We start from the raw sequence: 26,795 nt of genomic DNA on the forward strand, positions 1-26,795 counted from the left end.
GAAGTTTGCAGGGGGTCCCTTAAATCTTCCCAGGGTCCTCCTGCAATCTTCCCTGCTTACTGAGCTTTGGGAAGGCAGTCAGAGGGCTCCAGCAGCATCCCAGAGTCCTTGCGCATCCTTCCCAAAGCCCAGGACCCTGCTTACCTGGCGTTGGGAAGGTGGTGCAAGGGGCTCTGGGGCTCTCCCAAAGCTCAGTACTGTAAGTGAGGAAAATCTGCTAGGTGCATGGGCGGGCGGGGGGGGGGGGCAGAATTAATAAATGGAGAGTGGAGAATGGTGGGTTTTCCCAGCTCTCAATTTATTTATCTCTCCCCTCCCCATCTGTGTAAGTTTGCGATCATGTAAGTAAAGCAAGCGGAAGTTGTGGGCTTACCGTATTGAAAGTTGTATGCACCAAACCTATGCATATAACCTGTAACACTGTATATAGTAGTCCACATTAATGGACTACTCAGCCTTACCATAGGTCAGTGTGTGTGTGTGATCTTTTTCATCCAGAGGGCCACATTCTCTCACAGGCAACCTTTGTGATGCACACACCAGTGATGCACAGGGCCAGAGGCACTGTCCAATGTGGAGCCACACTGGAGTCAGAAGTTCCCACACCTTTGACTTCCTGAACTCTTCCCCATTCACAGAGTCAAGGGCTTGGGCCAAGTGTCCCATTCCACCTGTGGCGACACAACACATGTCTTTGCAGCACTACTTACAAGAGTTTTTCTGTTCTCCATTTATTCTGGTGAGGGGGTAGTTGCTATCTGCATCTTCGTAATACCCATCCTCTATGGAGTTGGGGGGACTGGAGCTATCTGTAGAAGAAGCAGATGACATGTTAGACCACTGCATGAACACACACACAGCTCACCCACACTTCTGTTTGTCCGGTGCTTTATTCTGTTTGCCCTGTGATTTCTAGGCACAGGTCCAAGAGAGTTTTATTTTATCCCACCACTTTCCCTGGGAAAACCCGCTGTTGACTGCTGAATCAGAAAACCTGATGGATGTTTGTTCCGACTCAGTGCTAAACAGCAGGTTTTCCTGGGGGAAGTGGTGAGATAAAAGAAATACTTCTTGGACCTGTGCCTCAAAATCATGGGACAAATGCAAGTGTGGATGAGCCCCAGAGGTATCCACTGTGTCTGTTCCCCCTGTGGCACAAAGGCTGTGAGGAAGGTTTTATTGGAAGGCAGTGCTGAAATAAGCTGATCAACTTTGAGAAGGTTACACAGGACAGCCTTTACCACTAATGAAGATAGAAAAAAAGCAGGCAATGGGATTAGGGGGCAACAGGACTCTGAGGGGAAAAACTGGAAGCCGTGTCCGTGGCTCTCCTCTGCCATTTCCCAAATGGCCACCAGACACCAGAACCCCACCCAGAGAAGAAGGGGCATCACGTACGGGGTGCTGAATGATACATTTAATGGCTTCTGCTTGGGAAAAGTGCTCTGCTGCCTGACACGCGCTCCAACACGTATCCCTCATCCACACACAGGGCGAATGAGAATGAGTTCTAGTCCCTTAAGTCTGGTTTTTCCTTACATCCCACTGGGGCACAAAACACTCCTAAAGAAAGAACTCCCCTCCTCTCCCCAACATCTCCTTCTTGTTTTCTTCTGGACTTTGCCATGGACGATTTTTCTCTCAGAGTCCTGCATGGCAGGCCTCACCCATTCCTGACATTGCTGGTGGCTTTGATGCCATGAGGCACACAAGAAATCTCCTAATTTTCTGTCCATGCCTTGGGAACATAACTCAGGGCCCAGTGCAGTGGCGGGTCTACATTTTGGGGACCCTGAATCTTGAACTGTTATGGGGGCTCATTTGCAACCAGCAACAAGGTCTGGGCAACCACTGCTATCTTCTTTAATGGGGTTGTTCCACCACAGATACCCACACCTTTACAACATATGTGGGATTGATGAAATATATGCAGCAAAAAGTTAATTCATTTGAGTCATGCAGCTCAAAAATTGGGTCTACTAGACCCAAAGCTTTTCAGTAAGGTGGACTAAAGTCGCTTCTGGGGGCCCTCCACGATGAGAAATCCTGAAGCTTCATTAGTTTCATAGTCGATCTGCCCCTGGCTCAGTCTTCTATCAGAGGCAAGGGAAACAAGAGCAGGTGCTAAGTTGATTTCTCTGCTTTTCTCTAACCTAACAGGCGGAGAGAGAGATTGCTCAGGCCTTTCACATTCCTGCCACTCAGGGTTTAGTGACACATTTCCAGGCAAGTCTGAGCAAACAACTGCTTGTGACATCTGAGAGTCTGGGGGTGGAGAGGGCAGGGAAGCAGGAAAAGGGAGTGTGACAGCCCGGCCCCCCTCCCCAGCGCCATTTCCCTCCCTGGGGCCTATAAATTATAAGCCTGTCACTTGTCAGACACCTGGGAGGAGCCTTTGTTTTCCTAGGTCGATATGGGAGTGCCAGCACACAAAGCCATGCCAGGACCCAGACAGCTGGCTGGCTTTCTCTCTCTCTCTCTCTCCAGCTCCCAGTTACTGTGGGACTTACTGTGGGATGTGATGTACTCAGGGGCTTTGCCTGGGCCCAGTGGCAGGGCTTCCTCATAATAATCTTCCGGAGGAGGAGTGGTGGGCAATGGTGGAGGTGGCTCCCCAGATACCTGTGAGAGGGAAGAGGTAGCATGGATGACCTGGAGAGGTCTGTGGTGTTATAAATCTGACAACTGGGTATGCCCATGCAGTCCAGTATTCTGTTCTCACACAGACAAATCAGATGCCTATGGGAATCCCACAAGCAGAGCCCAAGTGCTACAGTGCTCTCCTCTCTTGTGATTCCTAACAGCTGGCATTTGTGAGGCACACTGCCTCACACAGCAAAGGTGGAACACAGCCTTGTCCTCCCCAAAGCACAGCCTTCATTGTGGCTCTTTGTGATGGGTCTGTCTGTGACTCAAACCAGGGACAGGCTTGCACGATCTGCTCTGCATTTTACTGGAATCCCAAGATCTACCGACTTGAGCCAGGTGCCAAAGACATGTAGAATTAGAATGAGCAGCTGCTGAGAAGGGGGATCTGTTTTTAGTATCAAAACAGAGCTGAGCACAACATGCTTCTATGCAAACACCCATTCCCAGTTACCCTGAGCTTACTTCATTTCAGCAGTCTATTTGAGGGAATGGGAGTCATTTTGTTGTTAAACAACTGAAAGTCAGAAATCCTTGCTGATCTATTGGAAATTATATATTTTGTGAATCACCCTGAGACCATCAAATGAAGGGAGGTATACAAATTTAATAAATAAGTAAAATTTAAAAATCACCAGGTGTTTCTGGTGCTACCTTCTGCCCATTCCTGACTTAAGAGCACTGAACTGGGAGCACAGGAATATAATTATGGATTGTATCCAATATTAGCCAAAATTGTAATAGGTCCACTGAAATTACTAGACATGACTAAACCCATTGATTTCAATGGGTTTACTCCGAGTAGCACTTTGTTGGAAACAACCCTATGCATGGCTTGCTTTCAGAGAACCACTCCCATTCGGACAACGGATGGGCAACTTCTGTTCTTTCTCCGCCACCTCCTCTCTCCCAGACATGGCAAATTGCCACCAAGCCTTCTTCTTAGACTGGAGACAGACAATTCTCTTTTTTAAAAAAGTTAGAAGTGGTTTGACAGAGGCTGCCCTCCTCATCGTGCAGTTGTTGCACAGACACACTTCTTTTGTCCCACTATTGCTTTTGGCCAAACAGGTTTGTTTAAAACAATACAAGATGCTGACAAATCTGTTCCTCGGAGGCAAGAGTGGGATGAGGGAACATACCACAAGGAGCAATGCCTCTTTCAGACTGCCTTCAGCTCTCCAGAAAAACAACAAGAAGAAAATTTCTTGTTGGTCTCCAGCCTCACCTTGTGTCCTCCAGTGACTGCACCCAGGACTCAATGTAGATCAGGTGCATTTCTGAAAGGGGATGGGCAAAGATCAAATGCACAGCTAGGATTTTTATCCCTGGAATGCATATGGGAGGAGAAGATGGCACAAAAATGTAAGTCTCCCTTCCTTACTGATCTGTTCCTGCTAACCGCAGCACTGGAAACAACATTAGGAAAACTGAAATGAATGTCAACACAGCTTTCCTCCATGGTAAGCTGTATTTTGCAGAACCTTAGCAAGGTGTTCTTTGTAGTTCCCCTCCAGATATCAAGTGCTCTGCCATAACCAGTCACAGTGTCATTAGAGCCAGCATATGATTTGCATGCAAAATATTTCAAATTCACTCTCCAGCACCTACAGACAGGGCTGGAATAGTTTCTCCTACCTGAAACCCTAGAGAACTTCAGCCTGTTAGGGCCACAGATATATCGAACAAGATGGACAAATGGTCTGACTCTGTATGAGGCAGCTTCCTAGGTTCAGCAGTGGAAAACTGAGGGTTGCAAGGACTTACCGTTTTAGCAGGCTGGCTCCTTGAAAGTTCCAAGTTAATGCCTTCTTTCACCTCCCCATCATCCTCTTGCATGTCCTGAAGATTGCCCAGGTTGCAGTCTGGTAGGAAGGTTGGAAGACAGTCACTGAGCAATGCCACCATCAAACCTCACATGCAATCTCTGTGTTGCATTACAGAGCCCCTATGGACACCCCTCCCTCCCTCCCACTGCCCGAAGGAATTACAGATGCTAACATCTGCGCCCACAATGGTACAGGGCAGTGGAATTGTTTATCCCCTTGCTCCTGAACCGCTATGGGGTATGGGGAAAATGAGAAGGTTTGGGGAGGGACCCAAAGAGGGGTCAAGGTCAAGGAGAAAGTGTTAAGTCAGGAAGAACAGCCACATTCTGGGATGAGGTTTATACAGTTGTGCAGTTGACCCCTCTACCCTGATGCTCTGTCTAGCTAGGCATTTTGGGGAATTATAATTTGAGGCTCCTACAATGGATAAGACCTACTGAGTTAAAACTAGCTACCAATGGAGGATTTCCTTCCACTGGAATTATTAGCTTCCAATGAGTGATTGATTTTATGAAGAGTTAAAACTATTCTCTGCCTGCTGCTAATGACCCCACCCACCCCATGGCTGTTATCCCCCCCCCTTTTAAGTGCATGTTAAATGTAAGGATAGATTTAATGCCAACCACTTATTAATATATTTTGTGAAATTTTCGCAGATATCTTCTTAATAGACATGTTGCAAAATATGTCTGCACAAGCCCCCAGGTTGCTGAATACTAGGGTGATATTGAATCACAGGTATCTTTGAATTCAAGAACAGCTGATAACCAGAGAGGGATGGTAGGGCCCCTTCAACTGCAAAGGATTAGCTTTTTACTCATGGGTCCTTCTCTGTTCTCCATGGACTTCTCCTGCAAGGATTGTTAGGAGGAAAGGTGGAGGGAAGCAACTTGAGTTTAGGGAATCATGCAAAGAACAGGACACTGCCAAGGGCCACAGACTTGTTGTGCCGGGCTTGGACTTGTAACCAGCTAATCCAAACAGCTGTGGGCCAAACAGGCATAAAAGGCAGGGAAGCTCTGGGCAAGCAGCATTAGGTTGGAGCAGTTCACTGTACATACCAAACCCTTCAAAGAGTGACTCCACAAAGCTAGTGCCATTATGCAAGGTCGCTGTATTCACGTACATGTAGCTCATTTCCTTCCCTGCAAAGTCAGAAAGGATATTGCCATCAACAGGAATGATTGCATCAGACCATGAGCTAAACCAGTGGGAACTCTTGCTTCAAGGAATCCTTCCTACATCAGCGTGTCTGGCATGGAATTTTTGCATGTCACAGAGGATTCTGAGAAGTGTTCTAAGGCACATTCGGTTCATGCAAGGTGCCTATTGGGTCTCAACGCTGATCTGCATGGAACTGGAAAGATCTTTGCACATATCAACATTCTGTTACAGCTGCACCTTTTTAGGGAGACAATCAGAAGCAGCAAGATTGAAACCTTCCAGGAAAGCTCTCATCTCAGTAGAGATCTTCTCATGGAGGAAGCCCAGTAAGCTTCCAAGGAACGCCAAGTTACTCCAGAACAGTTTGAAAACCAAGAGGCGAAATGCCAATGATGCAGAAATGCAGGTTCTCAACCCCTTCCTGTTAAGCTGGGTCTGACTCACAAAAAAAGAAAAGTAGTTTTGGGCTGCATTCATACTATACCTTTAAAGCACATTCTTTCCCTCAAAGAATTCTGGGCACTATAGTTTACCCCTCACAGAGCTACAATTGTCAGCAACCCTTAACAGACTACTGTGCCTAGAATTCTTTGAGGAGAAAAATGTTCTTAAGATATGCTTTTGTATGTAACCAGCCTTAGTTCAACGCCAAATTTACCAGAACAAAAAATAGAGGGTTTTTTGACTGAATTTACCAATCACATCTTACACACTCTGTAGCACTATCTCGTGCCACATGAATTTTGCACTTCTTTTCCAAGCTCAATGAAAGTGATTGGCTCCCCCTCAAAGCAGCTATTAACATCCTGAACTTTAGCCAACTTAAATTGGTAGTGCTTATATATAGAGAGAGAGAGAGAGAAGAGGGGTGGCGATTATTTCCCACCCGCACATGAAGATTCAGAAACAAAAGAGGAAATAACTGTTGTCCGAGAGGGGCAAAGCAAAACGGAGAAGTCCTCCTCTTCTTTCAGAGCTGACTACCCCACAGAATCATTGTGTTCTGGGTCTTGCAGAGGGGATAATCGAGAGGCTTCCCAAGGAGAGAATACAAGCCTTTGGCTCTTCCCATGGAAATCTCATCTCTCAGCAGAAATCAGCCAGCAGGAAGGCTACTGGAAACACACATTTCCACAGGAAACACAGGGCAATTCCTGTCCAGCTACAGTGTGGCCAAATATCACTATTCACATTGCCTGCAGGCTTAAGAGCTACAGGTGCCTGCTGAACTGACATACATACACCCACTCCATGTGGCACTTGTTAGGTACCCCCCACCCCATCTCCTGGGGATGGAATTTATTCAGTGGCTTCCTTAAAGGTAAATGTGCTACAGCTGCCTTAGAAGATAAGGAACACTAAAAAGTCAAGGTGGGGACATTTCAATCTTCAGAAGCCTGCCATTTCACCTGCCCTGCACAGTGAGCTATCACAAATATTGAGAAAGTTTGGGTGAATCCATAGGGCGCAAAAAAATCAAAGAACACAATGCTCAGCTCTTGCCAGCTATTGTTTAATGCCTATTTTTCTCTGCTCCTCAAGGTCAGCTGGAGGACTCCTTCTCAATGGAACGCTCCACCAGAGGGAGTCACGTACCTCTAGCAATAAAAGGACAAAGTACAGCAATGTTATGAAGAATGACTATGGGACACACAGCAGATGTGACGCGGGTGACCCAGGAGCTGCTGTGGAGGACAGCAGGTGCAGGAAGCATGAAACAAGGGTAAAGTGCAGAAAAAAGAAAAACTGCTTTAGTTTGGAGATGGGGGGTGTAGTTTCTCTTTCTCTCTTTGCTTGTTTATATCAGGTGTGGGGAACCTGTGGCGCTCCAGGTATCACACGACTCCACCTTGCATCAGCCCCAGCCCAACTGGCCAATGGTCAGGGAAGATGGGAGTGATAGCCCAACAACATCCAGAGGACCAGAGAATCCCCACTCCAGGTTTATATAAAGGAGGCACAATGGCATGTGGGTTCCACCTGTGAAAATGCAGAGTCTACATATGGCACATCCTCAGCTCACTTTATAGGGCCAAACCAAATGAGCTGTGTATCTGAAGAAGTGTGCATGCACACGAAAGCTCATACCAAGAACTGACTTAGTTGGTCTTTAAGGTGCTACTGGAAGGAATTTGTTTTGTTTTGACTATGGCAGACCAACACGGCTACCTATCTGTAACTAAGGCTGTTACTATTATTTTTTAAAACATAAAAACTACTCATTGATGTGGGCAGAGGCAATGTGGATCAAAACTGTGTCACCGGGGGAATAGGGTTTAATCTACACCTGCCCCATCCTAATGCTGATTCCCTGGAGGTAGACTGCTCATTCCTCCAAAGCTGCCATTTACTTCATGAGGAAAAACACACACTTGCTCTTTTGTTTTGTATTTATTGCAACTGCTGTCCAGTAGCAGCTGGGGAAGATCTTAATTGCCCCTAAACCAGCATCTCCTTCCATGCTAAGAGAGAGTCTTCAGGTCATTTTTTCATGAATACGTACGAGATGACACAGCCTTAACTTAACTTTTTTGCCTCTTTAGAAGCCCTTCAGATCCTGACGGCAGGGACATTTTTTTTAAAAAAAGGGCAAGAAACAGGCCTTGCTGGCTATACAACTTGCGCCTGTCGCTACTGGAGTCAAATCAACCGGGACAATTTTTGAGGTCCACCCTTGTCATTCCCTCACACTGAAAGAGAGGAGCCCTGCACAAACAAAAGCATGTGCAGGCATGTCAGGAGCCAGGGACGTGCCACAATGCAGCAGGCGGAGATGTGTAATGTACCTTAAGGTTGCCTCAGCCTGAGGAATCAGACAAAAAACAAATAAAGGAAGAAAAGGGGTCAGCCTGATGGGCAGGGGTGAGAGATGGCAGCAAGGGCTTTCTGACCTGCAGGGGGCTGCAGCTTCTGCAAGATATTTGAGACGGCTGTTTTCTTCTCCATTGTGGTGGAGCTCAAGTATTCGTGGTCCAAGAGCTTGAGCAGTACGTTGAGCTCAGGGAGGAGCTGATCCAAAACTGTGGGCAGAAAAGGAGAGAATCGCATTAGGATAGGGATCACCAGCTCAGCACCCATGGGCCCCAGCGTGCCCACACGTTCCACCTATGGCACCCGGAAAAGATCTCAGTAATTATCCATTAAAAAATCCACCAAGCACAAGAGGCAGTTTGCTCTTCCTGTTTGCACTGCCTTCTCCCACACTGAACATGGCTCCTTAAACATCCCCTTAGTTCATTAGATGCCAGGATTGGACAACCTTCCCTCCCTTCTGTTGTGAACAGAGGAGCAGTGGCAAAAAGCTTCTCTCTGTAAGTGAGTGCGGTAGTGTAGAAGTTCATTTTCCATTGACGGTGGTCTGACAGGGAGCACACACACATGCTGTTGTGTTCCTGTTTCTTTTTTCTGCTCCCTTAGACGTGGCAGTCATTTTGTGTTATATGCTACCATTTTGTGACTAGTAACCGCAGCACGCTCTCAAAATTCCAAAGGTGCCTACTGGCTCCAAAGGGTTGGCAAACTCCAAGTTAGATTCCTGCTGTTTCCATCAGCACCATATGGAATATAAAAGATGGGCCGGATCAAGTGTACCAAGGTGAGCAGGGAGAGGGAGAAGTGACAAATTCCATGATACTTGGGAAGAGAATTGTCAGTTCCTCATGGCCTCCTCACCTGGCGAAGGTGCCTGTCTATACCCTTTAGCACACTGAGAGAGGCTACAACCAAAGCACTTCCTACTCCTTTTCCACAGGGCGTTCTCTCATTCTCTTTCTCTTATTCCACCTGCTTCAGTCAACCTTATTCTGATTTTGCCCTTTGTCAGGCAGCGAAGGGGGACCTGGGTTGCTGGATGAACAGAGCATGAGGTGCAGCCACTGCAGCCTTACTCAGCTCATATCAAAATATGGATACTATCTCCAGAAAAGGATCTTATATCAAATATAAACAATGGTGGGCAGGGGGAACAAGACCAGAGATGGACTTTTTTTTTTAAAAAAAGCAACTGAACATACACAGCAGTTAAATGTTTCGAAAGACTGGTCTGATAGAGATCCCCAACCCTCTGATTTTCAGAGGTCCTCCACCCAATATTAGCATAAGTCTGGCCTATGTTAGGTGACCACAAGTACTAGTACTGTTACCACCATTAGTACTATTAATGTAGTAATGATTCTGCTTGGGATGTGGAATGCTAGGGGCAAAACACCTCCCAACGACAAGATATTTGCTTTGCTGGTGGAGGGAGCTTTAAAGAGGTAAACGCTCACTTTAATCTCAACACAAGAAGCTTCCATTTGGTGAGGCAGGGATATAATTTCATTCTGATGAATTATGGGGCTATCAACTCAAGGTAGGTGCATATGAAGAGGTGCCTCAGGTCTCCCTATTTTCATGGAAGGGTCACTCCCTCATCAGAGCAGTCACCACAGCCTGAGAGCACTGTTTTTGCATGCTTTGTACAAACTAGCTCTCCTCAAGGATCACATTTACATGCTCCAATCTCAAGAGCCAGCCCCTGAACGTAGGATGGGGGAAAGCAATCTCCCGAAGATAATTCTGCAAGACTGCCAAGCTCCATGCAGTGGCACATTTTCTTGTGCTGCCCTCTTCACTGCTCTGACAACTTGCATCCTTTAACTATCACGTTCCTTTTAAAAGGCTCTTCCAAATAATGTTCCCTGGCTCAATGATGACTGACTATGCACTCAGCCAGGGCTCACTTGCTCTTTTGAACATCCCATGGGAACAACATGCAAACTACAGCACACAACATAGTTAACCCAAAATTAAACAGCACCGTTTTATAAATGTTTTGCAGCAGTGGGGGAGGGAAGCAGTTTCAGACAAAGAATAAAACGAGGCTACAATTAAATTTCTTAAACAGCTCAGCTTGTTTTAACTTGACACCCAGCTGCACATGAGGGTGTTGTTTAAGAGAAGTCGCCTCATCCTCAGAAAGTGGTATAAAGTGCATCTCTCCCATCATAGTTAAGAAATACCTTTCCACTTTTAAAAGTCAGCCCTTTGATGGGAAATCAGCTTGTTTGGAAAGGCTGCTGATGAATTCAGGCAATAACATTCCAAAAGAAAAAACGGTCACCATCTGCAATACAGACAGCAACTGCTATGAAAAGGAGGGCTTTGTATATAGTGTATTCTTGCCTGACTCAAGAAAACCAATGGCTTGCATAAAATGTACCAATGAAGCAGACTATTTGCTTCTGCCAGTCAAAGAATCGAGGTTGCAGGCCACTAAAGCCCTTGTCAGTGGAAATTTTGGCATCTCAAGCCTAACTTTGCAATTCTAATGGGCCAAAAACTTAAACATAAAAACAAAACAGAGATTCTCAGGATGCTGAACATTCACTGAGTAATAACAGGATTGTGGGTTGTCCTTTCCATTACAGGTTCCTATATGTGACTCCTCAAGGCTCCAAATGCTGCATGGAATACAAGCAGATGATAACAATGATGGTAGTAATAGACATTTGGATAGCACCAAAACCCTTCCATTTGCACCATCTATTTGTAATCCTTGCAAGAACCCTGAAAGGTAAGTTATTATTCCCCTTGTTGCAGAAGGGTGGGGTGAGGAAGTAAGCTGATCAAGTTGCTTGCTTGTGAGTGCAGAGCAGAGCAGAGATTCAAACCTGGGGGTTCCTGATTCATAGCTAAGTCTGTTTACCACTGCACTGCATCACTACCCCAGGGAAGAAGCTACTGAGGAAGGAGCTGGGTACTGTATTTTTCGCCCTATAGGATGCACTTTTTCCCCTCCCAAAATGAAGGGGAAATGTGTGTGTGTCCTATGGGGCAAATGCAGGCTTTTGCTGAAGCTTGGAGAGCGAGAGGGGTCGGTGCGCACCGACCCCTCTTGCTCTCCAGGCTTCAGGAAGCTATCCGCAAGCCTTGCAAGCCCAGCGGGAGTTCCCGCAGGCTTGCAAGGCTTGCGGGCAGCAGCCTGCAGCCCGAAGCATGGGGCGCCCTCCGGAGGGCGCCCCGTGCTTCGCGCAGGTGTCCGCAAGCCTTGCAAGCCCAACGGGAGTTGCCGCAGGGCTCGCAAGGCTTGCGGATAGCAGCCTGTTCTGGGGGCTGGGGTCGGGGGAAGCTCGGGCTTCCCCCACCCCAGCCCCACGGCTGGGGGGGGGAATAAATTTTTTTTATTCATTTCCCCCCCAAAAAACGAGGTGTGTCCTATGGGCCGGTGCGCCCTATAGGGCGAAAAATACGGTAATTTCTCCAGAGCACAATCTCTCATGCCAACAGGGCGCTCTTCTCAGTGGCTTTTGTCTCCTCACATCCCCAACACTATTCAGACGGATGGTATTACATATATTATCTACTGCAATGCAATCTACTAAGCAGCTGGCTCATTGCCTAATGAACTCTTGATGCATTATGAGGCCCTCTACTTCTGAATATTTGAATAGCTCGGCAGCAAGATACCTGAATAGCTCAGCAGCAAGATACTCATCTGTTTCTTTGAGATTATTTGAACAGCACCATGCACTGTCCAGATGCTTCACAAATTGGCTAAATAGATTCCTAGCAAACTCGCTGAAGACAAGTACGCAGCAAAATGAGTCCAGTAGAGAAGAAATGCCAGAGTTGGGAGAGGTAGTATAATTTTTCAGGGATACAGTACTGGTTTCAGAGCCACTTGTTATATTATTCAAAAGGGAGAATCTTACAACACTGGCCTGCATTTATGCATGTTCTTCTCACTCACTCCCAGCTTGCACATTCCATCCCATTGTTATTTTCTTAATGCAGAAAATAAATGCTAATCTTGATAAGCCTTTTTTGCCATTTTAATTTAAAAAGCAGTTTTGCAATCCATGGCTGTGGTCATGCTGACCCTTCTCTGCTTAAATAAAACCTTCATTTTTAAAAAAGATGCTCTCACAGACATCTTCATCCAGAGCTTATCCACACTTTTTCTTGTCCCGCTGCTTCTCCCCTAGGAAAACCGGTCTTTAGTGCTCACTCGGAGGAAGAGCAATTGCCATTTGCTCCGATCTATTGCTAAAGAGTGGGTTTTCCCTTGGAAAGGAGCAGGGCAAGTGGAAAAGCGCATTCTAGGCACAGCACAAGCAGAAGTGTGGACAGGCCCTAAGAGATGCCTCATTTCCCTAATTCTGCTCTCTTTGGTTCTTGTTGTCCAAGGCATTAAGGCAACTGCACTCAGTATTCTTAGAACAGGAGGGCTGATGCAGCCTTAAGGCTCAAGCATCACACACTATTCCACACCAGAGGTCCACAAGAAGGCAACTGTTTGCTGACTGCCAGAGGAAGAAGACAGACATATGTCCTCATTTTTATTATTTTTTACAAAGAAGATAGGGTGCGTATCCCACCTTATGGGATTGCAACACGCATTTTATGAAGCAAGAATTGTTACAAAATTGGGGCATCACTCAGTCAAAATGAGTGATTTCAACATGGGAGAGCCACAAACATGCTTAACATGGGTGGAGTTTAATGGGACTTAGAAGTGCTTGATTTAGGCTGAGTGGAAGTGGGAGCATTACACTTTCTTCTAATAATTCATTCCTCATTCCTGGAACACTCTATCGAGCCTTTATTTCTATCCAGCACAGGAGGCAAACGCTTGGTTTTAATTCCTGATGGCTAGCAGGTGCTTGGATTTAGTTAAAGAGAAGAACAAGAGAGAACTGCAGCAAGCCATTGGGCAAGATCACTCACTCAGGTTTCTCTAAAATCTTCCAACCTCCAGGCCCACAAAGCACAGAGCAAACCCTTTGGAGTTGGATGATATATCCTGATAAATCTATCTTTATCCCCTTCTTCAGTGTCATTACGAGGATACTGGAAGTGCACAGCCCCAAGGCTTCCTGTAAGCCAAGATTCATAATTTATAACATGCATTTGCCATAAAGAGGATGTGATGCGGTCCTAATTGCAACCAAGGGCCTACTGAGTTTCCCAGGGGACAACAGAAGCCATTGTTCTACCATGGGGGGAGGGGGACAGGGTTAGTATGTATTATGGGATGGAGAGCATCTCCAAACACTCTGGGATACACTGTGGCCACAAGTCAGGGATAAGCAGTTGCCACAGAACTCCCCGGCACATCCCAAAAACTGTTTGGATACACAAGCCCCCTTTTTATACTTGAGGGCACTTTGCAATACAGAAGCCAGTTTCATGAGGAAAGTTTGCTTGTTGTGTAAAGCCTTGGCCTTACCCAGATATCCAGTCATTCAGGTCTAAGCAATGCACCACTGCTCCTATGTGCAAAGTGAGAATTTGATAAGTAGCACAGATGGCAGTCCTCTAATTGAATTCCTTTGTTGAAGTTCAATTTGAAGACAAAGAACTATAATTGAGGGGCCATGAAGTTGGCCATCGATAGTTAGCAGTTGGCCATCAATAGTTAGCAGCTGGCCAGCTGACTGAGCAGCCAAATAAGTCACCGCCTTCCCCTCAATGGAGAAATGTATTGTAGTTCTATTTAAGTTATAGTAATTTATTTCTACACTTGCATCTATAGAAATAAGTTAGCAAATGCAATTTTTGTGCAAATCAGAGTCCTCCTTTGTCCTCATTTTTGGATGATGGATTTTGTTTATTTCCTTTTTTTTCTTTTTTCTTTTTGCACTGGGTATGTGGCCAGTCAGCTTGCAGCTGGAAGCTGAACAGAGGTTGACTCCATACTTTGGCAGCCATCTGCTGAGGAAGAGGTCCTTCATTTCAGAGCTATAGTTAGCATGCAGAGATTCTGCATCAGTAACAAGCACAAGCCACAGAAGCTTTGCTGTGAGTCACAATCTGACTCAGGTAGCTTCCCCGCAATGCTCCAGGTTTTTATAAGGCAAATTCTTGCCACAGGGAGCAAGCTCTCAGCAGCATTGGCCGCAAGGTGAATTCCAAAGTGCTGACTGATGGGGATGGCGAGTAAGGTAGGTTGTTCAGACACACCGTGCACATTTCCATACAAACATCAGAAGAACAAAAGAACTTCAGTCCTCTTGTGAATATATGTCTTGTGAGCGGCAAGTGAACCCACACCCTGCAAAACTATTCACTCATGTTGTGCTGCATAGCTTTCCATTATCCTCAAGGAGGGCACAACACAGGCCTTTTCATAATGGAGCCCACGTGTTTTTCCCAGAGTGTGGACTGTCTTGGGAGATAAAAACAGACCCTGGAACACATTTGGGGGAACAGCAACCCCTATGAAACAGGTGGACTCATTTTGTTCAAGGACAATGCACATGCCTCCCTCTCTTTTGGTCTGCCCCATCTTCATTATTTTAGCACACATTTTTGTGTAATCCCAAATAGTCAAGAGCCTTTCCCATCTCATTCCTGAGCAAGGTCTAAAACAGAAAGCCTTGATGGAATTTTGGGTCGCAAACTGCTAAATGCTAGGGGTGGTATTCTATTAAGGAGTTCTGTCAGTGCAACAATTTCTGCTTCCACAATGGGACTGTTCCCCCTCCTCACCCTGCACCCTCCCCAAAGGTGCTACAGAGGAATAGGAGAGCCCCTGGAACAGATTTAGGGGGCACACGGGGGAGGGGAGGATAGAAGGAGACTGTTCCATTGTGCAAAGAGAAATCCCTGTGCTGATGGAACGTTCACCATAGCACTATGTTGGATTCCACCCTACATGCTAAAAGGGAATTATTTATTATTACTCAGTGTTCCCACCCCCCTACCTCTATGCTAGGCTATATCTAACCCCTCACTGGCTTCATATGCACGTCTGAATGACCTTTCCCGCATGAGTGGCCCTGTCCACATAGTCCACATTGTCATGTGCTCCCTTTGAGCATGGGATTCTACCATGTGGAAGTAGCTCTTTCTCTCTGTATGTGTTATTTAAAGGACAAAGCACCATACTTCAATAGTGGATACTCATATGAAAACCAAGGACAGTGGTACCTCGAGTTACAAACACCTCAGGTTACAAACTCCACTAACCTGGAAGAGTTACCTTGAGTTGAGAACTTAGCCCCAGGATGAGAACGAAAATCGTGTGCTGCCGGCGCAGCAGCAGCAGCAAGAGCGAAAGCACGCCTCTAGTTAAGAACACTTTCAGGTTAAGAATGGACCTCCAGAAGTTTGTAACTAGAGGTACCACTATATATATTCAGGTACCCCTCAGCTTTCGTCTTGTCCCCCAGCTCACAATTTGTATCCACAAATTCTAGGTCTCCCGTTGCTGGGAACAGGTTCCTAATCCCAGTTCATAGCATGTTCAGGATGCAAGCATCATAAGCCTTTTCCTGCCACCTCCGCTGATGCGCTTTTATCTTCACAAGCCTTCTGTTTCCTCCTCCCTTGGCGGGGCCAATCTAAATATGAGATTTTCAGCTTAGGTGGATACAAAGCAAAGAGATCTGGGCAGCTCCAGTGTGGGGTTTCACCTAGTGTCACCAACACTGGGTTTCAGGAATACTGGAATGCGAAGCAGGTGGGGAGAAGGAAAGGGGTATGAATGGAGAACACCAGAATCTGGCTGGCCAGGCTGCAGGGTTAACAGAAGAAGTGCACCTAATGTGCACGGCTATAAGCTCTCATTGCCAAGCAGTACCATCAGTGCATGAGATCAGCACTGAACATACCCCACAAGCTGTACATCGGAACAACCTGCACATACACATGCATGGTCCCTTCAGAAAGGTCCATAAGAACAAAGGTTTATTCAGTACATATACTATAAACCCACAATAAAGGCTGACATCATTTATTAATCTTTTTCATCTCCCAACCAAGTTCTTGCAAGTAACCACCAACATATACTATTCAACCTTGATCTGGGTTAGAAATTATGCGCTTTAAATGCAACAATATTTAGCACCTATTCTGCCTTTAGAATGTTCAAAGAATGTTCAATTAACACAAAAAATAATGCTTTTAAGGGCTTTCCGTGTTTACTGAAGCTCCGAAATGCTAATAAATTGCAGCCTCACCCTTAACAGACGTTTTATTTAGGCAATATGAATGTGTTCACCACCATACAGCAGCTGGATGGCAGTTGGGAGCAGAGTGATTTGCTTCTGTAAATGCTAGATACTTAAACACTCCCAACTGGGTCATGTGGCAACCCTCTCAAATAGTCACTCAGCCATGAAGCTCACTGGGTGATCGTGGGCTAGTCACCGCCTCTCAGTCTAATCTGCCTCACATGGTTGTTGTGAGGATAGAATAAGGAGGGAGAAAATCCCTCCTTACGCTTGAGATCCACAGAAGAAAATAGGGATATAAATGGAATAAGATAAACTTTTATGCCTCTGTCAACTTCTCTCCCCCCTTCCCAATTTATTTTCTGCCCCCTTACAGTGCCACAAAATGTCACTTCACAACACTCCACTCTCTGTGTGTTGCTTTTGCTCAGCATTCTCAGAACAGGTTCACGATGAGCATGTGTTGGGCACATTCCCTAACACTGGCTGCAAAAATAACCTGTTCATAAAAACGAACAATCATTTTAAACACGTCATAGGTCATGTCACTTACTAGGTGTTCCACCTGACCTAAACAACAAATTTCCCCCCAAAAGGCAGTACAAGCACAGAAATTTTCCTTCAAAAATCAACCCACAAAACCTACTGTACTCCCTCCTCCACCCACCAAATCCTTTTTCTGCTGAAGATAATTTTTTTTTGTTATTTTTCATTAACATAAAATAAAAAATACAAACGAACAATAAATAATCAAAGTTACAAAACACAGGAGCAATACAGGTGTCGTATTTTTCAAATAAATAGAGAGCAGATAGTGTAGAAAAAGAAAAGAAAAGCACATAATGAAAGCCAAATTTCACAATTTGATGGGGGAAAGAGTGTTTTGTATATCCAAATTTGACACATAAGGAATTAAATCCCACAAGATGGTGCAGAAATGTTCAAGGTCTTCCTTACCTTTAAAAATGTGTTAATTGTGAATTATTTTCTCTGCAATAGTTTAGAGTCCACATATTATTTTATTGCAATGAGAAATTTAAGTCCAGTAGTGTCTTCTATTTCTGGGCTAAAGAAAGGTAAAGGACCCCTGGATGGTTAAGTCCAGTCAAAGGTGATTATGGGGTGTGGCGCTCATCTTGCTTCAGGCTGAGGGAGCAGTCGTTTGTCCACAGACAACTTTCCGGGTCATGTGACCACATGACTAAATTTCTGGTGCAACGGGACACTGTGACGAGTGCCAGAGTGTGTGGAAACGTCAAAGAAGTTCTCATTGCAGCCAGCACCCATGGAAGTTCAGAAACTTGAGGCCGATTTCTTGTTTATAATGGCGGGCTGTGATTTAGCTGACTCACCCTCAACATAGGGCCACAACTCTGGCCCTATATTCAGAGGAAGTCGGATGGAATATACTGTATATATAAAAAGAGGACTTACAGTGGTTCTCTGGACTGTAATGTGAGCAGAGCTTCCTCCTGACTTGGCAACTGAAATGACAGCTGTACATACCAACAAACTGAACAATGGTTCAGCCATTCACCTTGTCCCATACCTCATGCTTCTAAGCAAGTTGCCTGGTCTTTTTTTTTTTTTAAAAAAAAAAAATTAGCTACATGTATATTCATTCATTCATTTGCCTCCTACTTAAAAAAAGGGGGGGGTGAAATGGAAAAACTCATATGGGGACTGGGGGAAGGTTGCTTTTTAAATATATACATTTATTTATTTGGTTTTTCAGATTAAAATTTTACAGTCACATATCCAACATACAACATAAAAACCAGATTCCAAGGAATCTCTTGGACTTCCATCCTCCCCTTTGTGGGTCCTATTGTTAATCATTTCCTCCTGCATCTTTTATGATAACCCAAATCTTACCTCTCCATTGTGTCCAAAATTCACCATTAATCTACAAGTGATATTCCAATCCTACTAATGATTTTAACTGTTTACAATGGTTTTTAAGATAAGTTATAAATCTTCCTCATTCCTTATTTTAAATTTGGTCTGCCTGATTTCTGATTCTTCCGGTCATTTTAGCCATTTCGGCATAATCCATCAGCTTGGTCTGCCATTCTTCTCTGGTAAGGACTTTATATTCTTTCCATCTCTGGGCCAATAACATCTGTGCAGCGGTTGTTGCATACATAAATAGTCTTTTCTTGGGATTTAATTGGGGGAAGGTTTGAGTGTGACATCATGGGTGGCCAGTCAGACAACCTGTGCCACACACACACACACACCCATCCACACACACCCCTGGTTTGTGCTGCATACTTGCAGAACACTTTTCTCCCCAGAAAAGAAATCCTGGAGAATAAAGCTGTGTTTGGAGGTCACTGTAAAGATGATGAACATCCTCACCCTCAATATTCCTTACAATTATCTGGCCCAAACAATGCAATGCCACACCTGGGACAGCCAACAAGATGCCCTCCAAAGATTGTTGGATGACAGCTCCCATCATCCATGCCCATTTTGTATGCTGCCCATGGCAAGGAAGAGCACAATGTTGGCTACCCCTGTAGCTCAGTAGGAATGGGCCTGCTTCAGTCCTGGACACAGTCCTCTGATGCAGCCACGAGAAGAAGGTTGTAAGCGTTGCTACTTCCAAACTGGGAACTTCAGCCTGTTTACTGAACCTAGGCCAGGGTCAGAAACCACAATTTGATCTTACCTTGTTTCAGCAGCCCATACTTTAAACTAACTATATGTTGGCCTGGTTTGGGCATAGCAGTGGTTAGTTTAAACCAGGGAACAGATGCTTCCAATCTCCTCACAGCCATGTCAGAAGGAGAGGAGGGAAAGTGCTTGCACCCAAGGCTCAAACATGCTCTTTTCTGTAATGCTAAACTATGGTTTATTACAGCTGAATCAATTTTGCAATGTAAATCAGGACTATCATCTCCATATTGCAGTTGCAGCTGAGTATGGGGTACATAATAGTGACTTCACTAATGCCAGATAAAGAGTTCATGCCAGAGGGGACATTTGAATCAGAGATCTGGTTCATGTGCCAGTCTCTTCTTAGCTACAACATGATGCTAAAAAGTGCTAAAAACTAGAAGTGCTATTCTTAGCTGGCTCTTCTAAATCCCTAGGTGTCAGAAACAAATGTTTTGGACCAAGCACTGCACAATGCCCAGTTTGTAGATACACAGAGACCCAGGCATGTGAGACGTTCTCATTCCTGAGTAAGCAGATTACCAAGCGTCTTAATGGGGCAGATTTGCTCATCAGCTTCAGAGTCCCAACAGACTGGGAAGGGTCAACTGCTAGCTCATCAAGCGATGGCCATAAAGCAGGCAACAGAGTGGGCAAAGAGACAAAAATATCCCCAAACAGTCTGCCAGTCTTTGGGCTGATAAGGCCGGCTTGTTGTGACCAAGAATTGCAAGCCAGTGAGCTCATGCAGTGCCGCATCGATGGAGAGCTCTGGGAGTTGGGATGCGAGCGGCTAGGGTATCAACAGAGTCTAAAAGCGCCTTTGTTCTACCTTCCTTCCTTCTGTCTGCCTCATTAAATGCACATGCAAAAATTAAAGAGGAGAAAGAACCACTAATCAAAGAGGCCTGTGATCCGACATGGGGCACCCGGTTGCTGAGTAGAGGCCACCCAAGAGAGAGGAGAACAGGAAAGTCTTAATATTTAAACTCGTTCGGCTTCAGTCCCAATGTGGCAGCTTCAAGGAGCAAGTTAATTGGGCACCTTAAGCCCCTTTTTGTCCAGTATCTTGGGTTCCCCAAAAGTTTCTGCAATGCTGAGGCTCCTAAACATATCTGAATTTGTATCCTGCCTAGGTCAGCTGGGTCATGCAGCAAGCGACATGGTCTGGTCCCTCCTAGTCCTCTAAGGGGTATAACTATATGATCCCATTGAGAAACACCCATTGCTAATAGCAGCGGGTCATTCCAACCCATCAATCTCCAAGGCGTTTTCTAAAGTGAAATATGTATAATGTAAATCCATCTAGCTGAAAACCACACTGACAAACAGTCTTGTGGTTTATTCCTGTTTCAACCCCTTTCTAAAGAAGGGTGAAATTCAGAAACAGTTTCCCAACTATATATTTTGAAGCAATTCCATTATGCCATTAGGGTGCAGCTCATGAAAGCTGCAGCTTAAGGCAACATACACAGTGTCAGCTACACCAGGGATATTGAATGTCACTTGTGCTAGCTTACTGCAAATACACACACTTAAATAATTGCTGCCAATGATATGCCCAAATATGGTAACACATGCTGTTTCTTTGGGCAATGTGTCAACTGGAACATCCTTCCTCCAACTTTTTGGCTTATTAGCCTGGAACACCATTCCCCTCTTGTCCCTCTATCACTGAAGTGCGGGGTGGGGGCCTCCATGCTGGCCTTGTCTCTTTGGCAGAAACATCATTTCCTACCATCTGTTGCACTGAGATTCCTTGTGCATAATGAGTGCTCTCCTTCTACCCAATGTCCAGAGGTCTTTTGGATGGATGGATGGATGGATGGATGGATGGATGGCAGGCAGGCAGGCAGGCAGGCAGGAAGGAAGGAAGGAAGGGCTCATCTACACTTCTGCTTGCCCTATGCCTAAAACATATTGGTTTGAGCAGTTTTCCACTTGCCCCGCTCCTTTCCCAGGGAAAACTTACTCTTTAGGGCTAAATCGGAGCAAATGTGAATCTGGAGAAAGACTGAATTGCCCTTTGCTCCTATTGAGCACTAGAGAGTGGTTTTTCCTGGGGGAAAGCAGTGAGACAAGAGGCAATGTGGATAAGCCCAAGGAAAGAAAGAAAGGAAATGAGGAATCCTGGCTCCATCTTGGGCACACTGAATAACTATCAACAGCAGCACCTTGACCTTGATCCACTTTAAGGACAGTCTCCATGCTTATGTCTGTGAACTGCCTTAGATTCTGAGCTATGAATTATGAAGTTCTTAGTTCAAATCTCACATTTATCAAGAATTCAACAGATATCATGGCTTTCTCCAAGGCTGCCCCAACTCAAAATGCGGGGATGATAATACTGACCTACTTTACATGGTAGTTGTGAGGATTTCTGAGACAAATGTATGTGCACTGGTGTTTTGAACTTTGGCTGAGATCTACAGATGAAGGGTGGTATGCAAATTTAATAAATAAGTAGAATAAAAATATATAAACACCAAGTTATATATATGTGAACAAGTTACAGTCATACCTCAGGTTACAGATTCTTCAGGCTGCGTTTTTTCAGGTTACGCTGCCAAAACCCGGAAGTACCAAAATGGGTTACTTCCGGGTTTCAACGGTTGCGCATGTGCAGAAGCGCTAAATCACGCTTTGCACATGCGCAGAAGCACCGAATTGCAACCTGTACATGCACAGACGCGTGTTGCCAATGCTGTGGGTTGTGAAAGTGCATCCCGCACGGGTCACGTTCGCAACCCAAACGTCCACTGTATATATAAACTTGGCTAATTTATTTGTATACTGATAATTTGCTTTAAATTATTCTACGTACCTGTACATCACTGAGAGATTCCTTGATTAAATAGTTCATAAATTCTTCTAAACAAAAACAAATGCCTGGTGTGTTTGAAAAGCAGAATCAGCAGAACTATTTTGTACATCTGAATAGATATATCAGGTGGGATTCAAAGAACTGAGTGAAAGGGAAACAGCCTCTAATGTGTCTTAGCTGAATTTTATTTTTCCATGACTTTCTTACATAGTTGGCATGTCTGTATACCAAGTACGGTAATTTTGTGTACAGTAGCCCTTAAACTATACTTCCCTAATGAGTAACACCTTAAGCTTCTTTTTGAGGATTTCTCTCCTACCCCCTTAGGCTGAAGAGCTAAAAGAGCATTGGCTTGGGGGGGGGGGCGAGTAATGTTAAAGGGATCACCCCATGGTCTGATGTTAGCGGAAGAGTTAAGGTTCCAGGAACTCAGCCAGCTCAAGCTCTCTGTGAAGGATGCAAGAATATTGTATGTCAATAAACAATATTAGCCATAGCAGCTTAATCAGCTGTGGCTGTGAAGCCACAAAGCCCTCAAAAGGAGAAAACAAACAAACATCAAAAGGCATCTCTGCATCCTTTTAGAGGAACTGAAAAATCCACATCAAAGTAGATTGAGGAGATGGAGGGATCTGAACAGGTGAATGCAAGGATCCCCCCTCCCAGCTTCTTAGTTCACTGAGCAGGTTATGTGGACTCCCTCACCTACTTATAGTATTAGTGAACATTTCACATTTGCTAGGGTTGCCATATGGCGTTTATTTTTAAGCGTTCACACACTAGGTATAGCCTAACCATAAGGGATGTTTGGTTTTTTAATGCTAGCCTTCTAGCTAATCATTTCTCTAAATTTGTGAGTATTTTTTAATGTTTGGGTACAAAAAGTATTAGGGCCATTTTTATCCTGAACTCTGCTGAGATGACAAACATTTGGGGAACGGTTCTAGCCCACGGTACTGGAAATCTACGCTTAGTACCCAGTTAAATGGTGTGCACCTCCTTTACCTCTTGCCTACTTTTAGATCAGAAAGCAGACCCTGCTGTGGTTTGTGCAGAAATCAGATGCGTCATGCTTCTTGTTCCATGCTCAAATGCTATCCTGTCCAAAAACCCAACAAATAACACAAGACCCAAGGAAAACACAGAGGAACAAGAAGTTTTTGTCACTTCCCTTTTACCAGGACATGTTTCAGTGCTTGAGCATGGAATGCTATCTAGAGCAGCCAGACTTTGCCAGCCTGGTGCCCTCCAGATGTTTTGGGCTACAACTCCAATCAACCCTAGTCAGCACAAATGAGCTAGCTGAGTCTGGTGAGAGTTGTAGTCCAAAACATCTGGGAGGCACCTGGCTGACCAGAGACCAACCTTTCATTCAAGTTGTTAAACATGGCACAGGAAAATCTAATGAGAAACAGTGCATCCCTATGCATGTCTACTCAGAAGTAAACTCTATAACATTTAATGAGGCTTTCTCCCAGGTAAGTGAATAGAGGATTGCAGCCTAAATTCTTTCTTTCCTAAAATAATGAGGACTTGGATCTCTCATATCTAAATTCAGATCTGAGGAAGGAAGTACAGAAGATTAGTTTGGGAAAGGCCTAGTATGTAATCGTCCCCAACCATGTATCCATAGTGCCTTCATCTAGCTAGCATCTCTATTTGCAGGCTTCTGGATATAGAAACTTGCAAGTGCGGGAGCCTCTGACGCCCTGCCTTCCTTCCTCATTACAAGCACTTCCTTCCAGTTCCAGGTGAAGGCCAAAAGGCGGTGGGGGGCAGAGAATAACCATTGTTTGTAGCTTAATACAAAGCACTTCCTGTTGCTCAGACCCCAAGACAATCAGCTGCCTGAAAGTAGAGGACTTATTGAGGAAGTAAACAAAACAACCCTTCAGAGAGCACTTTTCCCTGCCCCATCTTGAAACTCATAAATAGAAGGACATATCCAAAAAACAGAAAAGGAAGCGAATCTTGAGAGGACTTGATTAAGGGATAGTATGCTGAAGGTACAAAATGTACTCCAGGAGATTTGTATGCACTGGCTACAGTGCAACCAATTCAACACCTACTGTTTTCCTGGCAGATTATTAGAATTGATGATGCAGAAAGATATGCAACCTTTCAAGATGTCAAAATTGGCCATATGCATGGAGAAAACAGTGCATATCTATTCTATACACCATGTGAAGCTACCTTAGACCAAGTTAAAATATGGGCCAAATTTCCTCTTCTACCCACCTACCAGACTTGCAGGAGCCCTTGTCCTCTTCTTCTCCTGGCCCCTCTACATACTATCTGATTCCTTCCCTCTGGAGACACCAGGATCCTGCTATTTTATGCATGCAAAGCATGTGTCCACTTACCCTAATTTTTACAAGCATGCTAAGGACTCAACAATCTAAACAGAGGAGAGCAGGAGATGGTCAGTCTTCCATTTCCTTCCCTTCAAAATGATCCCTTACACCTTAACTTTGCCATCATCTTATGCCAGCATCTCAGCTACTATCCTGGACACTCAGTGCTTACGCCTTGGTACCTCCTATGGATGCTGACCACAGTTTTCTCTCTTACAAGTCAGAGTTGAAGGACCACAGGCATTCAAGGCCCCTTTTCAACACCACTGCAACTGTTCCAAAAAGCTTTGTACAAGTTCCATTCATAACTTATTTTCAGTGGAAGTGAGGAGTCTGAAGTCTAGGTCATCATTTCTGAGGGGAAACACAACTCTCTCATAATTGTTCCTTTGTGCCTATAGTTTTCAGGTTGACAGGAACTCCAGCTAGAAATATGCCTCCCTCTCTACACCCACGTCTACCAGTTCATTGTCTCGTAACACACACTGAAAGCTCTATAGAAATTGTAAGTGTGTGATTGTTCTTAATTCATGCATCTATTTGAATTGCCCAAATACAGGTCACCACAGGAAAACTAGGCTTAACAATCTAGAAAGCGAAAGCAAGAAACAATGACCAAGATGCTTAGCACTATTTTTCATAGGCAAAACATACCTCTCTGCAGGTATTGGGGAAGGTACATCTTCTTAAATACTTGGGCGTCATCATACTGGGCTTTGTACACCAACACCATACCCGACAACTGCCCTGGAAAAACTGGGACATCCTCTTTTTTTCCCCACGACAGCATGGCAGCCATTTTTGGCACCTTGCTCTCAGGTGCTTCTGGGCAGCATTTTTTTTGGTCCATGATCTTGCGCAGTGCCCCAAAAAGCGCATTTCCAGGTGCTGTGCCAGATAAAAGTGCTTTTTTTTTCCAGGTCCGCAATCTCACATGGGTCACATGACATGTGCAGGATTTCAGACCTGGAAGATGGTTTCCCAGATTTTGACTGCATCAAGTTGGAGGGTATTGAATTTGGTCCAGAGGTTAACAGGCAGGCTTGACAAAGTTTTAAGGCTTGGTGTAACTATCACAAGTTATAGCCTGGCATTAGCAGCAGCCTTCAGACCATCTTCAAGGGTAGCCCCATGTATAGCACATTAAGCCATCCAAATGAGTTATTGAAGCATGGACTGATGCCAGGATGTGCCAGTCCAGGAATGGCCACTGCTGGCACTCACCATAGCTGAGCACAAGCACTCCGTTCCATTGAAGGCAGGTAAGCCTCCAATGAGAACTTTGAATCACTGAATGCTCCCAAGCTACACACTTGCTTCCTTCATAGGAAAAGCTGCCCCATGTAATAATGTTCATTAATTCCATTGAGTATAACTCAGTTGAACACCTATACTCCCATAGCAGTTGTGCCTTCAGATGAGAATTATTAGGAGCGATATATGCTGGAAAGAATTCACAAAAAGAGTTTACAAACCCTTTGTCCTGATAGGCATGGCAGTTCCACTCCACAACCCAGCCACATTAGTGCTCCACTCCTTTAACAAACACACACACACAAAACCAACTAAGAGTTCATAACAAATTAACCAGGCCTGCTGACCCCTTAGTATTACCACAAGGAAGCATTAACCTGCTCCATCCATGCATCAGTCTCAGAGATCAAAGACCAGCACGCCTCATTTTTCAGCCCAGATTACCAGAAGAGAGGAAAGAATTCCCATCATGATGAACTCACTGTAAAACAAGAAAAGATCTATGCCTCATGGGGCTTTTATCACTGTAAGATAGGGATGATTAATGTTCTCTTTCTGATAACCCTACAAAATCAGCCTTGAAAGATGAACATAAAATCCAGTCATTTCAAAGAATGGAATTAAAATGCAGCGGGGGATGGTGGGGATGGTCTTGCGTTTCCATTGTCTAGCTGGCTTGGTTTCATTTACGGTTTCTTAAAATAAATCTGGATAACCTAGAATCATAGAATCATAGAATCATAGAGTTGGAAGAGACCACAAGGGCCATCGAGTCCAACCCCCTGCCAAGCAGGAAACGCCATCAGAGTACTCCTGACATATGGTTGTCAAGCCTCTGCTTAAAGACCTCCAAAGAAGGAGACTCCACCACACTCCTTGGCAGCAAATTCCACTGTCGAACAGCTCTTACTGTCAGGAAGTTCTTCCTAATGTTTAGGTGGAATCTTTTTTCTTGTAGTTTGGATCCATTGCTCCGTGTCCGCTTCTCTGGAGCAGCAGAAAACAACCTTTCTCCCTCCTCTATGTGACATCCTTTTATATATTTGAACATGGCTATCATATCACCCCTTAACCTCCTCTTCTCCAGGCTAAACATGCCCAGCTCCCTTAGCCGTTCCTCATAAGG

General features: G+C 44.8%; 1 protein-coding gene across 1 annotated transcript in view; it reads right to left on the bottom strand.

The window, feature by feature from the left end:
• Positions 1 to 26,795, bottom strand: part of AFAP1L1 (actin filament associated protein 1 like 1) — a 74,035-nt gene that overhangs the window by 18,546 nt on the left and 28,694 nt on the right. Inside the window, exons 2-6 of the mRNA XM_081852074.1 lie at positions 8,531 to 8,659; positions 5,537 to 5,620; positions 4,414 to 4,511; positions 2,511 to 2,622; positions 711 to 809 (exon numbers count right to left, since the gene is read on the bottom strand). Of these exons, the coding sequence (XP_081708200.1) occupies positions 711 to 809; positions 2,511 to 2,622; positions 4,414 to 4,511; positions 5,537 to 5,620; positions 8,531 to 8,659 (522 nt within the window). The remainder of the gene's footprint in view (positions 1 to 710; positions 810 to 2,510; positions 2,623 to 4,413; positions 4,512 to 5,536; positions 5,621 to 8,530; positions 8,660 to 26,795) is intronic.

This window comes from Podarcis erhardii (assembly GCF_964252035.2).
Source record: "Podarcis erhardii genome assembly, chromosome: 2".
Lineage (NCBI taxonomy): Eukaryota > Metazoa > Chordata > Lepidosauria > Squamata > Lacertidae > Podarcis > Podarcis erhardii.